Source organism: Spermophilus citellus, assembly GCF_964194105.1.
Source record: "Spermophilus citellus genome assembly, chromosome: 6".
Lineage (NCBI taxonomy): Eukaryota > Metazoa > Chordata > Mammalia > Rodentia > Sciuridae > Spermophilus > Spermophilus citellus.
Window position 1 is genome coordinate 79,793,160 of NC_138187.1, and position 14,110 is coordinate 79,807,269.

The 14,110-nt window shown below is 46.8% G+C and overlaps 1 protein-coding gene across 1 annotated transcript; it reads left to right on the forward strand.

Annotated features, from left to right (window-relative positions):
• Nucleotides 1-11,432: 11,432 nt before the first annotated feature.
• Nucleotides 11,433-12,831, forward strand: PTF1A (pancreas associated transcription factor 1a; the record flags this gene model as incomplete). The annotated part of the gene is made up of 2 exons (XM_081299168.1): nt 11,433-12,210; nt 12,629-12,831. The coding sequence occupies 2 exons, from the start codon at nt 11,433-11,435 to the stop codon at nt 12,829-12,831; spliced, it is 981 nt and encodes a 326-aa protein (XP_081155294.1).
• Between the last annotated feature and the right edge of the window lie 1,279 nt (nt 12,832-14,110).

Below are 14,110 nucleotides of genomic sequence, written 5' to 3' on the forward strand. Positions count from 1 at the left end.
CCACTCCTTGCCCGGGATGGGGATGGAGGTGCAGAAAGACTTCTTGAAAGGCACTGATCCTGGGTGTCACTTGAATTGGAGAGCGTAATGTCCAAGGGCTACTACACACCTCTGGGCTTTGGAAAAGATGTTTATTTTCACATTTTTCTCTCTCCTCTGAGGTCATGTTCCCCCAGCACTAACTCAGCTCGATGTCATCCCCCTCCTCCTTTTCTGGTGCTGGGCATTGAACCCAGGGCCTCACACGTGCTAAGCATATGGCAGACCACTAAGCTACACCATCAGCTCCACATCACTCCTTTACAGGCAGAGCCTCAACTATATCCCTTACTACACAGGAATAGAATTAATTGCTCCTCTCACCTCCTACCCCAGGGATGTGTTCAGGGATGGCAACTGTATCACATTCATCTCTGTATCCCTCATCTTTAACATAGTGTCTTGGATGTAGTTGATACTTAAAAACATTTTTTAAAGGGATCAGTCAATGAATTAAGGCTTAAATCTGGATGTGTGGAACTGGTCCTCAGTATTTCTACATTGCTTATAACTTCATAATCAAGAATGCAAATCAGCAAGACTTAAATATAGATTTAAGCAATTGCTTGGCATTATATAGAACTAGTAAGCTTCAAGGTATTCTATTGGGATACAGGAAAAGTGTTAGAACATTGCTTATATTTTTACTCATCTTAAAATTTCTTTTTGCACATGTGTAAAAATGTACCAAATTTATTAGCAGAGTCTTATTTGTATGCTATTTTAAATGCATAAATGTATATAGGAATCACAAGAGCACATACTCAAAATTGGTAATTAGCTATGTCAGGCTCAGCTAATCTCCATCCCACCCCACAACACATAATTTTTTCCCTCCTTTTTTTGATAATGCTCCAAGTTTTAATTAGAAACATGGTCTCCTAGCTCAAGACTATGTTGGTCTGTTTCCCTTGCAGCTAGCTGTGGTCATACAATGGTGCAGAACAATGAAATATGACTAGCCATGATGTGTGCTACCTTTAGGTCATATTCCAAAAGGGAAAAGAGGATGCCCTTTTCTTCCTCTGGGATGCAGGCACAATGGTAGGAGCAGTAGCAGCCATATTGGACTGAGGGATGAGAAGCCATATTTCAGAAAAGCAGAGCAACAAGTTACAGAGAAGCTGGTTCTCCAACCCCACCATATAAACTTTGGATTTGTTATGCACAGACTATTATATGAGAGACATATAATGTTATATGCTGCACTCTTGGCTGGGCACAAGATCATGAGCCACTCACAGCTTTGTAGATTCAAACAGCAATTCTTTATTCCCGAACTCACACCGGCCTCTACACACACGTTCTGGGGAAATCCAAGTTCTGCTGCACAATTCACGTCCCAAATACTTTCTCAATTCCACGAGAACTCAACGGGAACTCAGGCAGCAGGATACGCCCTATTCCCAGCAGCAATAACCTTAAACCTGGAACTGCCTTAAATCCAGATTGTCCTAAACCGGGAACGCCTTAAACTTGTCTTAAACCGGGAACGCCCTAAACCCAAGGAGCAGGATACTTCCTAAAACCTGCAGGATACACCCTGGTCATTGAAAGGGTCACCTTTCTCAAACACACATGCAATGTCACAGCGAATTTCCAAGGCAAGTCCATTTAACATGGGGTACGCTGGCAAGGAAATTTCGATGCGTCATTCCTACTTGGCAATGGCCCTCAGCAGTTATACAGATGCTCCTCAATTTACAGTGGGGTTTCATTCTGGTAAATTCATCATGAGTTGAATATATAGTTAAGTTAGAGAAGCAGTTAATGCAGTTTAATCTTCCAAACACGGTAGCTCAGTCTGGCCTGCTGTAAACATGTCCAGGATACTTGCATTGGACAAGAGTTGGGCAAAATCGTTACAAAGCCTATTGTCTAACAAAATGATGCACACACACGGACATTCTGTAGACATGATAGGGTGCAAAACCCCCAAACATAACTTCCAGAAAGCTGTCCACACAGGACTATCTATCACTGTAAGTTCCAGCCATTCACCCTCATAATCATGGTGGGTTGAATGCCCCTGGCTGCCACTGCCCCACACTGAGAGGATCACACCACGTTTTCCTATCCTGGAAAAAGATCAAAATCCAAAGTGCAGTTTTCTACTGAATGTGACTTGCTTTCATAGCAGCCTAAGGTTAGGAATTTGTGAGTCAGACCACCGTTAGGTTGAAGACCCTCTGTGTTTGCATCACTCTTCTCTTTAGATATTTGTCACAGAAGCCAGAACTTTTATCCAAAATAGTACAAGTTGTGCAGCAAAAAGTTTGGAGACAACTCATTTTTAAGGTGATTCTTTAACATAGACACTGAGGCTCAAGCAGAAAAATGCCTTGAGCTCTTCACAGGCCTGTGACACCACTGCCCATGGAAGCCTTTTTCTTCTGCACTTTGTAGACATTTAAAAACCCAGAGATTAACCACCACGGGCAGGGAAACAGGAAGGCAGGTGGCATGGAGTCCCTGCTGCGTGGATGCAGAATGCCCATGTGCATAACTTCATTAACTTTCCACAGCCGTCCTTCAGATGGACATGATTTCTTCTTTCCATCACCACAGCCAATGAAATATGAGCTCAACAAGATTAAATAATGTATCCAGGAACAAGCTGCCATAAGGGTGGAGCGGATGCTGAATGTGACTTCAGATTCATGGGAGCCCAAGGTCCACGCGGCTCCAACCTCCACTCTTCCATGTGCAAGTTTCTTATCCTTGAGACCCTTCCTCTGGCATCTTCTCTCCTCTCTTATCTCACTCCCTTTCTATTTTCCTGCCCTCCAACTCCTGAAGCCAGACACCTGCCTTACATAATCATCTGGAACAGTGTTTCTTCAACTGTGCCTTTACCATATGTAGCTATGTATTTACGTGTGTGCATTGACACATACAAGTGCATGTGCTTATCTTGAAAATCTCCACCTTTGTCATAGAAAAACAAAACATGGACCAGTAAAACCATTCATGAGACTGGAGATGTAGCTCGCCTGTAGAGTGCTTGTCTAGCACATAAAAAGACCCTAGATACAATACCTTGCACCTCAAAAACAGGCAAAAACTTCTATGGGCCCTCGGTGTCATAGTAAGTTATTGTCAACATGAAATCACTTAAATATTTGCACATATAAAATATATATGCATTGCTTTTATGCAACTACCAAACCCCAAAATACGTAAAATAAAATATCTAATCAATAAAATTCAAATTATCCTCAAGGTGACAGATGATAATGACGTTGTCATAATGGCACATGAGTTGACATGGTGTTGGTCCCTGTCTTTGGTGCATGTGATGATTCAGTCTTTGCTCCTGGTTTAATTCAACCACCATGACTGCTTTATCATCTCACCTGTGTGGTCCTCTGGTTTTCTTGGCACAGGCATGATATCAGTGTATTTCTTTAGCTTGTACCAATTCCAGTAGCCCCGTTGGTTCCTCTGCTGTCTGAAGCATAAGAGTCAGGCCCCACGTCCAATGGCAGGACCAGGTTAGAAGGTGTCGTGAAGATGGTCCAGAATATGCTCATGCTTTATTGCCGCAGTCTTGGCTGGGCACAGAATCACGAGCCACCACACAGCTTTGTAGATTCAAACAGCAATTCTTTATTCCCGAACTCACACCGGCCTCCACACACGTTCTCTCGCAATCCCAGTTCTCCTGCCACCCCATTCACCTACTCCACGAGGCTTATTTCCCAAAATGCTCTCTGAATCTCACGAGAGTTCAACAGGAGCTTAGGCAGCAGGAACGCCCTAATTCCAGCAGCAATAATCCTCAACATCGAACTTCCCTAAAATCCAAGGTCTTAAACTGGGAACGCCTTAAACTTGTCTTAAACCGGGAACGCCCTAAACCCAAGGATTGGGATACTTTCTCAAACTGCAGGATACACCCTAATCCTGGATCCACCCTCGTCCTTGGGCAGGGTCACCTAACATGCAATGTCAACAGCGAAATTAACATGGGGTACGCTGGCAAGGAAATTTCCTACTTGGTAATGGCCCTCAGCACTTTATCCTCATCATTTTTAAAGATCATCCTCTAAATGATGTTGCAAGAGTGATAAATTGTTGTCATGCAGTTGTGCAGCCTTAATTTAAGAAACGAAGTTCTAGAAAATGAGAAGTCCATGGGAATGACGGTCTGGGATAGGTCTCCACAAGGAAAACCCATCCTGTTATGGAAATAGTCCCCTTGTGAAGAGGAAACTACCGAGTTGTGAGCAAATGGGGGTGCGATTGTGTTCTACAACCAGCCTGGCTTATTTTCCCTTCCAGATGAGAAACACTCTTGGCTTCTCTGCAGGGCTGGTGAGAATGAGGACACTCGAAGCCCTGGTATGTGTCTAGCAGTGGCTCCAAGAGGGACACTGCAGAGAAGTAGAAAGATTGGTTTGCTTGAATGCTCCTGCCAAGGCTGAGGTCTTGCTCAGTCCCTACACTGCTTTTCTGAGGGGGCTGGATGGTGTACATGGACTACTTTTCCAGGCTGCACTTTTGAGCCTTGAGAATTAGAAAAAAAGCCAGAAGTGACCTAATCTTGATGGCTCCCAAGACAGGAGAGGAGCTGGACAGTGCTCTGAATTCAATGTCCATGGCAAATCAAGCTCAGCATTTGTTGATATATTTGTTGCTGTTTGTCCACTGAAAATCTAGGGTGTTGGCTAGAGGTGGGCAATCACAAGAACAACTGTCCAATTAAGGAGGTTCCTATTTCTCACCAATTATATACCCTCTTCCATTCTACCACTTACTAAGTACCTACCATCACTAAACAGCTAACTGAACAGCTACTACTGGGTGCCTGGCACTGCTTATATGTTTTATATTTGTTCAATTTATTCTCAAAATAATCAAATGAAATATTATAATTTCTTTTTGCATATGTAGGAGTAGAGGCACACTAGGGTGACAAAACTGAGCCACAGGAAGGGACTCACAGGGTCCTTATGTATTAGAAAGCTCACATATGGAAACTGGTGCCTAGGGTCTTAAGTAACTCCCCCCCCAAAAAAAAACTGTTATTCTTAAATAATACTGGGTGCTTTCCCTGCTTGAAGCAGCATCATTCAATGTATCCCTTTTAAGCACAAATTCACCCAGGTGAGCAAACATTTTTGTTCTAGCCGGGGTTTTAAAGGAGCCACAATGATACTGTCACTCCAATACCCTAAAATCTTCAGGACCACAGATATGAGTGGAAGGTATTATGGACAAGAAGTGGAACATTCTGAGGGAAAACAAAATCATGGTCTACCAGGCAAGGAATAAGATCAGACCACAGATAGAATACAGAGGTTTTCTGGGTGAGCTCAACGAACTGTGAGTCCCCAGATGGAGTGAGTGGTGCTAAGTGAAAACAAAATTATCCAACAGCAAAGACACATGATGAACCATCCTGCCACCATGAAAACCTGTCAGTACAGATATGGGGGAAATTGGGGGGAAACACTATTAAGTAAAAAGTGCAAGAAACAGAACTAGAAATGAATGGAAGAAAACAGACAAAAATGATAGTAGTAGTCACCTGGAGGTATGCAGAAGTCTGATAATAATGACGGGCAGTGTAGAACATGTGGTCATTTTCATGAGTATTTAGTAATTTTAAATTTCCTTTATATTGTTGAATCCCTCTGAATTTTGTTCACTATTGATTTCATGCAGGGAATAACATTTCATCCCATGTCATCCTATTTTAACTGCACATCATGCAGAAGTTAATTACCCAAGGGACCTACCCTGTACCTGGCTGTCCCTGCCAGCCCTTGCTGATTCTGCCTACCAAAGGATACTTGTTGGAAATGTCACAATCCAATATCCAGTCTTTCTGGAAGGTTCCTCCAGGACCTATATGAAGATACCATAAAGTCACATTTTTTCTTTTTAAAAAATTAAGTTCATTGCACTGGGGTTGTGGCTCAGCTGTAATGCTCTCGCCTAGCATGTGCAAAGGCCCTAGGTTCGATTCTCAGCACCACATAAAAATAAATAAACAAAATAAAGGTATTGTGTCCAACTACAACTAAAAAATAAATATTTTTAAAAAAATAATAAGTTCATTAAAATTTTTAAAAACTTCCCAAGTATATGTTCACATCTTTCAAAAATCAAAAGATGTAAAAGTACACAATGAAAAATGCATTAACTACCCATTTCCTTTTTTGATACAATTAATGCCACCAGGATCTTGTGTGTTCCTCTAGGGATATTGATCTTGTGTGACTTGCTCAGTGACACAGAAGCACTGACAGATATTCACTGTCCTTTTCATAAAATGCAGGTGGGACCATGCTAGTTTAGCAAAGCAACTTGTTTGTTTCACCTTATGACTGATGAATATTCCATTATATGAATTTAACACAACTCACTAAAGGCCCTACTGGTGGATGTGAAGCGAGAAAACACACCTTTGAAAAGAAAGAGAAGGGGATAAATTCCTGTTTTTGTTGAATTCCTTCTTCTTTTTCTTTCCACTGTTCACTCTGGAGGCCAAGATGCAGAAGTCTGATAATAATGACGGGCAGTGTTTACATTACGAAAGTTCAAGCACCTTCCAGAATAACAAGGCTGAAGGACAAAGCTCAGAGCTTTGTAAACTTTGACATGATGGAAAACACTTATTTGGATCATTACATCAGCATTCAGGTGTTTCTCCTTTTAATGATTAATGTTTAACACTGAGAAACCCAAGGCAAGAAGGAAGGAAGCGGGTGCTTAGCCTTGGACTTGCTCTATCTCAAGGCAGCCATGTGCCACCTGTCCTCACCCCCCAATAGGACATGGCCCAACTTTATGTATGATTTTTAGCTTGATCAGTCCCAGAATGGAGAGGATGTCAGAGGAAACCTTCCCATATGGTATGGAGACACCCCACCTCACACTCCCTTGTGTTAGAAGTCCACTCATTTGCACCCGTGGCCCCTGGTGCTAGCTGTGTCACTGAGCAAGGCAGCCATTCTCAATCTGTTTCCACTTGGAAATGATGAAAGCCCTTGCCTCATTTCTCTCAAAGGGCTGGCGTAGGAGCTGAGAAATGTGAAAATCACATGAAACAAAATACATTAAGTCTAGAGACAGAGGGCAGAGAGATGACATGTAACACATATTGTTAGGGAGTCAGCCAAACCTAGCATTGAGTTTGACCTGCTCAGGACCTTGGATGGAAGGCCGAGCCCCAATCAGTCACCTGTTGATTCAGAAAGAACACCTTTCAGCTTGCAGAATTGTGAGAATGGATGTAAACATATCTGAAAGTCCATCATGTTTATTTTTTTCATCTTTTCTAGCATATTTTCCTTCTGAGGTAGATCTTAGGATAAAATGAGATAGTTCAGAATATGATCAAATATGGTGAGAACAGAGAGGGAGCAGAGTTCAAAGGGCTGGGGACATAACTCAGTGGTATAGTGTGTGCTTAGCATGCATGAGGCCCTGGTTTGATCCTCAGCACCAACCAAGAGCTCAACATCATCTATACCAGTCATTTCTGGGATGGGAGAAAATGCCACATGATCACATGATCAGAGTAGTTCTTCCAAGTGGAAAAGTCATCCATATATAGTAGATAGAGATTGTCCCTGATCCCAAATTAAATTTAGCATACTTTGTCTTATTCTGGGAATGACACATTTAGCAAATTCTCACTTAATTGTTATCATTCCTTGATCTCAATTAGTGCTGTGGCCCTTGCAGTGAAGTCAGGAGTAGGGGCCAGGTCCTTTTTTTTTTTTTTTTTTTTTTGAGGTAAGATCTCACTAACTTGATGAGGCTGACCTTGAACTTGCAATCCTCCTGCCTCAGATGAGAGTAGCTGGGGTTATAGGCATGCACCACCACACCCTGCATTGTGGACCCATTTTTCAAGCTGGAAATAGACTGTGAGTCATGACCACAAGTACCCGCTTCACTAGTGGTCTCTGCCTGGATCCATCTGAGGAAGGGCCAGGGCCCTGGGTTCTAACCCTACCATCACTGCTCCTAGAAGCTGGGAAATGTCTGATGGAAAACAAATGAACACATGTTCAGGTCCTTGAGACTCCTAGGAAGGAGAGAGAACTGGGACTGGTCACAGGTTGGGGGAAGTGGAGAGAGAAAGAGATCAAGGCTCAACCTCAGTGGTCCTTGCTAGGACATTTCCTGGAACTAAGAACCCAAGAGAGGGCTGAGGCAGCCCAAAGGAGGTATGGGAGTCCACAGGCCCAGAATAACAGGTTGGCAATGAACCTCTGTGGAAAGGCTTGGAAAAGTCTTAAAGGTCTCACCAGGGTTTGGTACTAGGGGAACCAAGTGTCCCCTCCATTGCACATCTCAGCAGATGGGATATCATCTTTGAATGAGGCAGGGGTTCTTTACAAGAATAGGGGACATCTCTCATGAGGGCAGAATGGAGAGGAAGGGAAGTGTGAGCTTAGCAGAGAATGGGGCAGTGTACAGCTCTGAGACCAGCTTTTCCTGTGCACAAGCTAACCGGACAACAGAAGTCTTCCGCATGATCCCCCACTGCCTAGAGGATCCTGGGGTGTGCAGGGAGGGCTGGAATGAGAGTGGGGCCACTAGTAGGGAAAGACAACATTCAGTTCCAGTGTTTTCCTCACCCAACCTGTTGCTTTGAGTGGCAGAGGGCAGCCGTCCACACTATTTTGACCTCCAGTGACCCAGAGAAAATTTCCTTTATTAGCAGAGAAGTCTTTCTTCTTTTTATTAGAGAAAAGAACGATCATGTCTTACTTAAGAACTGTGTGTGTGTGTGTGTGTGTGTGTGTGTGTGTGTGTCTACAGGCCTTGTCTAGCTTCCCAAGGAGACAAGTCTGCAGACAGCCAGCAGTTCTCCAGGAGAAAACACTGGAGCCAGGAGTAGGGAGGAGAAAAAAGAGGAGGGAATGTTATGGGGGCAACTTTCTTCCTCCTACTCTGTTCATCCATGTGGGCCAGGAGATGCCCAGAGTTTCCAACATGAGCTCTGTCCAACCTCACAAGACAGCAACATTTCCCACCAACAGTTGGTTTCCCATTAGCTCACCTGGGTGACCAAGATAAATTTCTGGAACTCTCTCATAAACTCATCAAACATATGTAAGACAATTTTGTAATCACATTGAATAAAAAGATACTCACATGCACTTGCTCCCAAGCTTCCCAGTACCATCCCTCCATTTTCATGACCCAAACATACTTTCTTGAGAACTACCTAGGCCACCATAGAAGATCTCTCAGTCAATGAAAGAGGGCCATTGTAGGCTCAAAACCAGTCTTTTCTTTGGTGAATGCTTATCAATATTTTAGATAGGTGCTGAATTCAGGCTAGATATTACTCTTTTTTTTTTAAAGAGAGAGAGAATTTTTTTAATATTTATTTTTTAGTTTTTCGGCAGGCACAACATCTTTGTTTGTATGTGATGCTGAGGATCGAACCCAAGCCGCACACATGCCAGGCGAGCCGGCTACCGCTTGAGCCACATCCCCAGCCCCTAGCTATTACTCTTGCAAGTCGTCAATGGATCCATTTTGGTTGTATTCTAACCAAGTAAGGACAGGAGAGGACCTTTCCAATGTACCAGGAATTGGGTACACAACCGAAGCTGGCTAGATCCCTGGTCTTTAAATACATCCTAAATATTCCATAGCTTCCCTCCCTTTGAGGCCACAAAGAGGAATCCAAATTAAGAAAATTGTAGCTCAGCTTCTGTCACAGGAAACTTGGACCATATCTGCATTCACTTATGGACAGTAACAAACTGTAAAGGAGACATGACCACATGAAAAAAATCTGCTATAAAATAGTGGACCTTTGGGGTTCTTGACAGTTCAAGGTAGGGTAACCTCTCCTTATATCTTTTGGCCTTAACCCTAGAGTTAAAGAAATTGTCTGAAACCAAGAAGTGTGTTTAAGTCACAGTTCTTCAGAGGCATGGGCTTGGATTTTGGAGGGATTCTGAATAACCTACAGAAACCTCAGCTACAACAATTGTCTAAAAAAGGAAGTGTCTGACAACTCCTCCCCTGCTCTATTGAGGCTGCGCTTCTGAACTCTCCGGGATGGCACCGGAGCCCGGCTTTTAATAGGAATTACCCGACCTTGAAAGTGTTTCTTTGTTGCTCTTAAAGTGAGGAATTCAAGTTGACTGCAGTCTGCGATAAAGTGTCTTAGGGCAGATTGCACGCGGTGTGTGTGTGTGTGTGTGTGTGTGTGTGTGTAGAAAAGTCGAGGAAAAAAAAATAACTGAGGAATGGTCCCGGTGGCCAGTCAGAAAGGTGACAGACTGAGGCTTTTAAAATGGTTTACACTCTGCCCTTTAACTTCAATGTCCTCGCTTCGGACTGCTCCGGAGCAGGAGCTTCAATTGACTCCTTTTGTACCGAGTTTATTGCTCAGAACCCCTAGGGTCTCGATTTGCTCTCTGAAGAAATGCGCCCCACTGAGCTGCTCTCCGAGGCAGCCGGGTCCCCTCTCCCCTTCCCCTTCCCTCACCCCGATCCCCCGCCCCAGGGGAGGGAAGGGAGGCTAGTCCGGCCCAGAGCGGCGTCCCCTAGGCGCTCCTAGACAGTGCGGTGAGTCTGCACTCTTTAGGAATGGGACCAGGTTGCCTTCCAACCCCACTAGAACATCCTGAAAACTTCACAAGAGTCCTAGAAAGGCCTGGTGATGGGACAGAAGCCCCTAGTAGACCATGCCCGAGCTCCGAGCGCGCCCGGGTATGGGAAGGCGAAATGCGCCCACCCGGCCCCTGACTGCAGCCGCTCAAATTGCTCAGGCTGCTGGTAGCTTCTGCTCGGACTCCCCAACACCGATGGGAGTCAACTCTTGGACTTTTAGGATCTTTTATGACTGCGCGCCACAGTCCTAACCCGGGAGTGGAAGAATTGGGCATTTGCGGTGCGGAGTGCGCGGGAACAGGTGGAGGGCGCCGCGGGTCACAGGTGCCCCTGGAGCTGCGCGCTAGGAAGGCAAGTACAAAATAACCGACGAGGAGCGGGAAGAACCCCGCCTCCTTTCGCCCCAGGAGCTACCAAAGAGAGGAAAGCTCACCCGCCGCCACCGCCCGGGGCCTCTCGGCCCCCTCCCCACCGCGCCCCGCGCTCTGATTGGCTGGCGCAGCGGGTCCCTGGCACGCGCCTGTGGATGTAGTTATAAGAATCCTCGCGTGCCGGCCCTCAGCTTCAGCAAGTCGGTCCTAGCCCTCCCTAGTGCAGCGCGGGCGCCAGCCAGAGCGCCGCGGCGGCGGGCACTCCAGGGAGGCCCGGGGGCGGGCAGTCGGGCTGCCGCCGCGCGCCCCCAGCGCAGGGCCCAGAAGGAGGGGCAGCCGAACCAGAGAGCACGGCAACCCCGCACTTACAAAGCCTCACTCTAGGCAATCCTGCCGGCCCCCTGGCCCGCGGCCACGGACAGCATGGACGCAGTGCTGTTGGAGCATTTCCCCGGGGCCCTGGACGCCTTCCCGTCCGCTTACTTTGACGAGGAAGATTTCTTTACCGACCAGTCCTCCCGGGACCCTCTGGAGGACGGCGATGAGCTGCTGGCAGACGAGCAGGCCGAGGTGGAGTTCCTCAGCCACCAGCTGCACGAGTATTGCTACCGCGACGGGGCATGCCTGCTACTGCAGCCCGCGCCCTCGGTCGCCCCGCACGCGCTCGCCCCTCCGCCCCCTGGGGGTCCGGGCGAGCCTGAGGACAGCGGCGGTTATTGCTGCGAGACAGGGGCGCCCCCCGGCGGCTTCCCCTACTCGCCGGGCTCGCCGCCCTCCTGCCTGGCCTATCCTTGCGCCGCGGCTGCCGTACTGTCCCCTGGGGCGCGGCTGCGTGGCCTGAGTGGCGCGGCGGCGGCCGCAGCGCGGCGGAGGAGGCGTGTGCGCTCCGAGGCAGAGCTGCAACAGTTGAGGCAGGCGGCCAACGTCCGCGAGCGAAGGCGCATGCAGTCCATCAACGACGCCTTTGAGGGGCTGCGCTCGCACATCCCCACGCTGCCCTACGAAAAGCGCCTCTCCAAGGTGGACACTCTGCGTTTGGCCATCGGCTACATCAACTTCCTCAGCGAGCTCGTGCAGGCGGATCTGCCGCTGCGGGGTGGCGGCGCAGGCGGATGCGGGGGACCCGGCGGCGGCGGGCGCCTGGGCGGGGACAGCCTGGGCAGCCAGGCCCAGAAAGTCATCATTTGCCATCGCGGCACCAGTAAGTGCGTCCGCATCACAGGTCAGAGAGAGGGGCACTGATACCGGTCTGCTAAGGCCCAGGAAAGGCAGGGCGAACCGACTGACAATCAGACTGAAGGACCGATGGGCGGGCGGATGGTCGGTGGGCACTGGCAACCTCAAGCTTCTTTCTCGCGTACCTCCCCCCTCCCCCCCACACACACACCTGACGCTTTGACTGCTGCTGGGAAGACCAACGTCCCTGCCACACTAGCAGCTCCTAAGATCCCGGGGAGCGGGTGCTGGGGCCTTGAGGGGTGGACTAAGAGGGTGGTTCTAGTATGACTGTGAGACTCCTGTTCAGTCGAGGTGCATATGAGGGCATCCTGAAAGTCGGAGGGGGCCTCTGGGAATATAATTGGACATTCACAGTCTGTTTTCTCTTTTCACCTCCCTAGGGCCTCCCTCACCTAGTGACCCGGATTATGGCCTCCCTCCCCTTGCAGGACACTCACTCTCGTGGACTGATGAAAAACAACTCAAAGAGCAAAATATTATCCGAACAGCCAAAGTGTGGACCCCAGAGGACCCCAGAAAACTCAACAGCAAATCTTCATTTAACAACATAGAAAACGAACCGCCCTTTGAATTTGTATCCTGAGAAAATTCATATTTGGTTGAGAATCTGATAATGTCTCTGTGCATATTGTACATGTAAATACCTATAATGTAAATGTAATTTAAGAATCAAATTTTTCTAATGGCAATCAACTGTTATTTATCTATTTATTATCCTGTTGAGTTAATGAAACAGATGATCTCTTTATATATATAATTTATATAATTTATCCTGATTTTCTAAAAATATGCAATAGCGGATGATTTCCCCAGCACCTTTAGCAGAACTCTGCGTTGTTGGAAGAATTCTGATCAGAAAACTTAATGCGTATTTATTGCCAAATACAGTTTATTTCTAAGCGTTGTTAATAAATGCTATTGACACCTTTTTCTACAAGTTAATTGCTTAGTACATGATGGGGGCAACTGTATCATTAAAAAATTAACTTGGTAAAAACTAAATCAGAAACTCAAAGATAGCTATCAAGTAGGAAACTGCATTTTATTTAGATGACCTCCATTTCGCCATTACAGCCCTTCTTCTGTATCATCTGACCCAAATAGTAACATTTATCCTACCTTTCAGATACCCATGGGGCAAATAGGTGATAGTATTTGTTATTCCCATTTTTCAGAGAGGAAGGCTGAGGCTCAGGTCATGTTTGGTTTACCCAAAGTAACCCTCATTCTGCCTAATCGTATTGTATAAAAGTGAAGGCGTTGTGTCTGGTGGAAATTGGGAACTAATTCCTGGGCTGGGAAAGGGAAGGGGTCTTTCTGCTTCCATGGCTGGAGGATGGGTTGCTCTTGAACTGCCCTGCCTCATCCTTTGGCAGTTGCAGCATCAGATATTTGAAACTCAGGCGTACTCCTCTCAGAGGGTATGGGTCAGGCGGTTGTATTGAGATCCCGGAGAATACCTGGGGTGGGGGCCTTCCAACAAAATTCAGGGTTTTCGAGGTAAGGGAGGAAGGAGCCTACTCTGCCTGGCACCTCTACAACATTTTTTTTTTTTTCGGTGCTGCGGATAGAACACAATCCCACACATGCTAGGCCATCTTCGTTCTACCACTGAGCGACACTCCCAGCCCTAAACTAGGTTATTTCTAAAACTGGCTTCGTTTTGCCTACACCAGAACCTAATCTTCCTCCGCCAGAGATCTGGAGAGAAGACAAGCCTGGGGCGGAGGGCACAGGATCGCCCCCTAGCGAAGGGGAGAAGCGGAGGCGAGGCCAGGGGTCTCTCAGCTGGAAGACCCAGGAAACCTGGGGTCCAGCTACCATCCATCGCGGCGACCGCCCCCAGCGCTCTCACCCGTGGG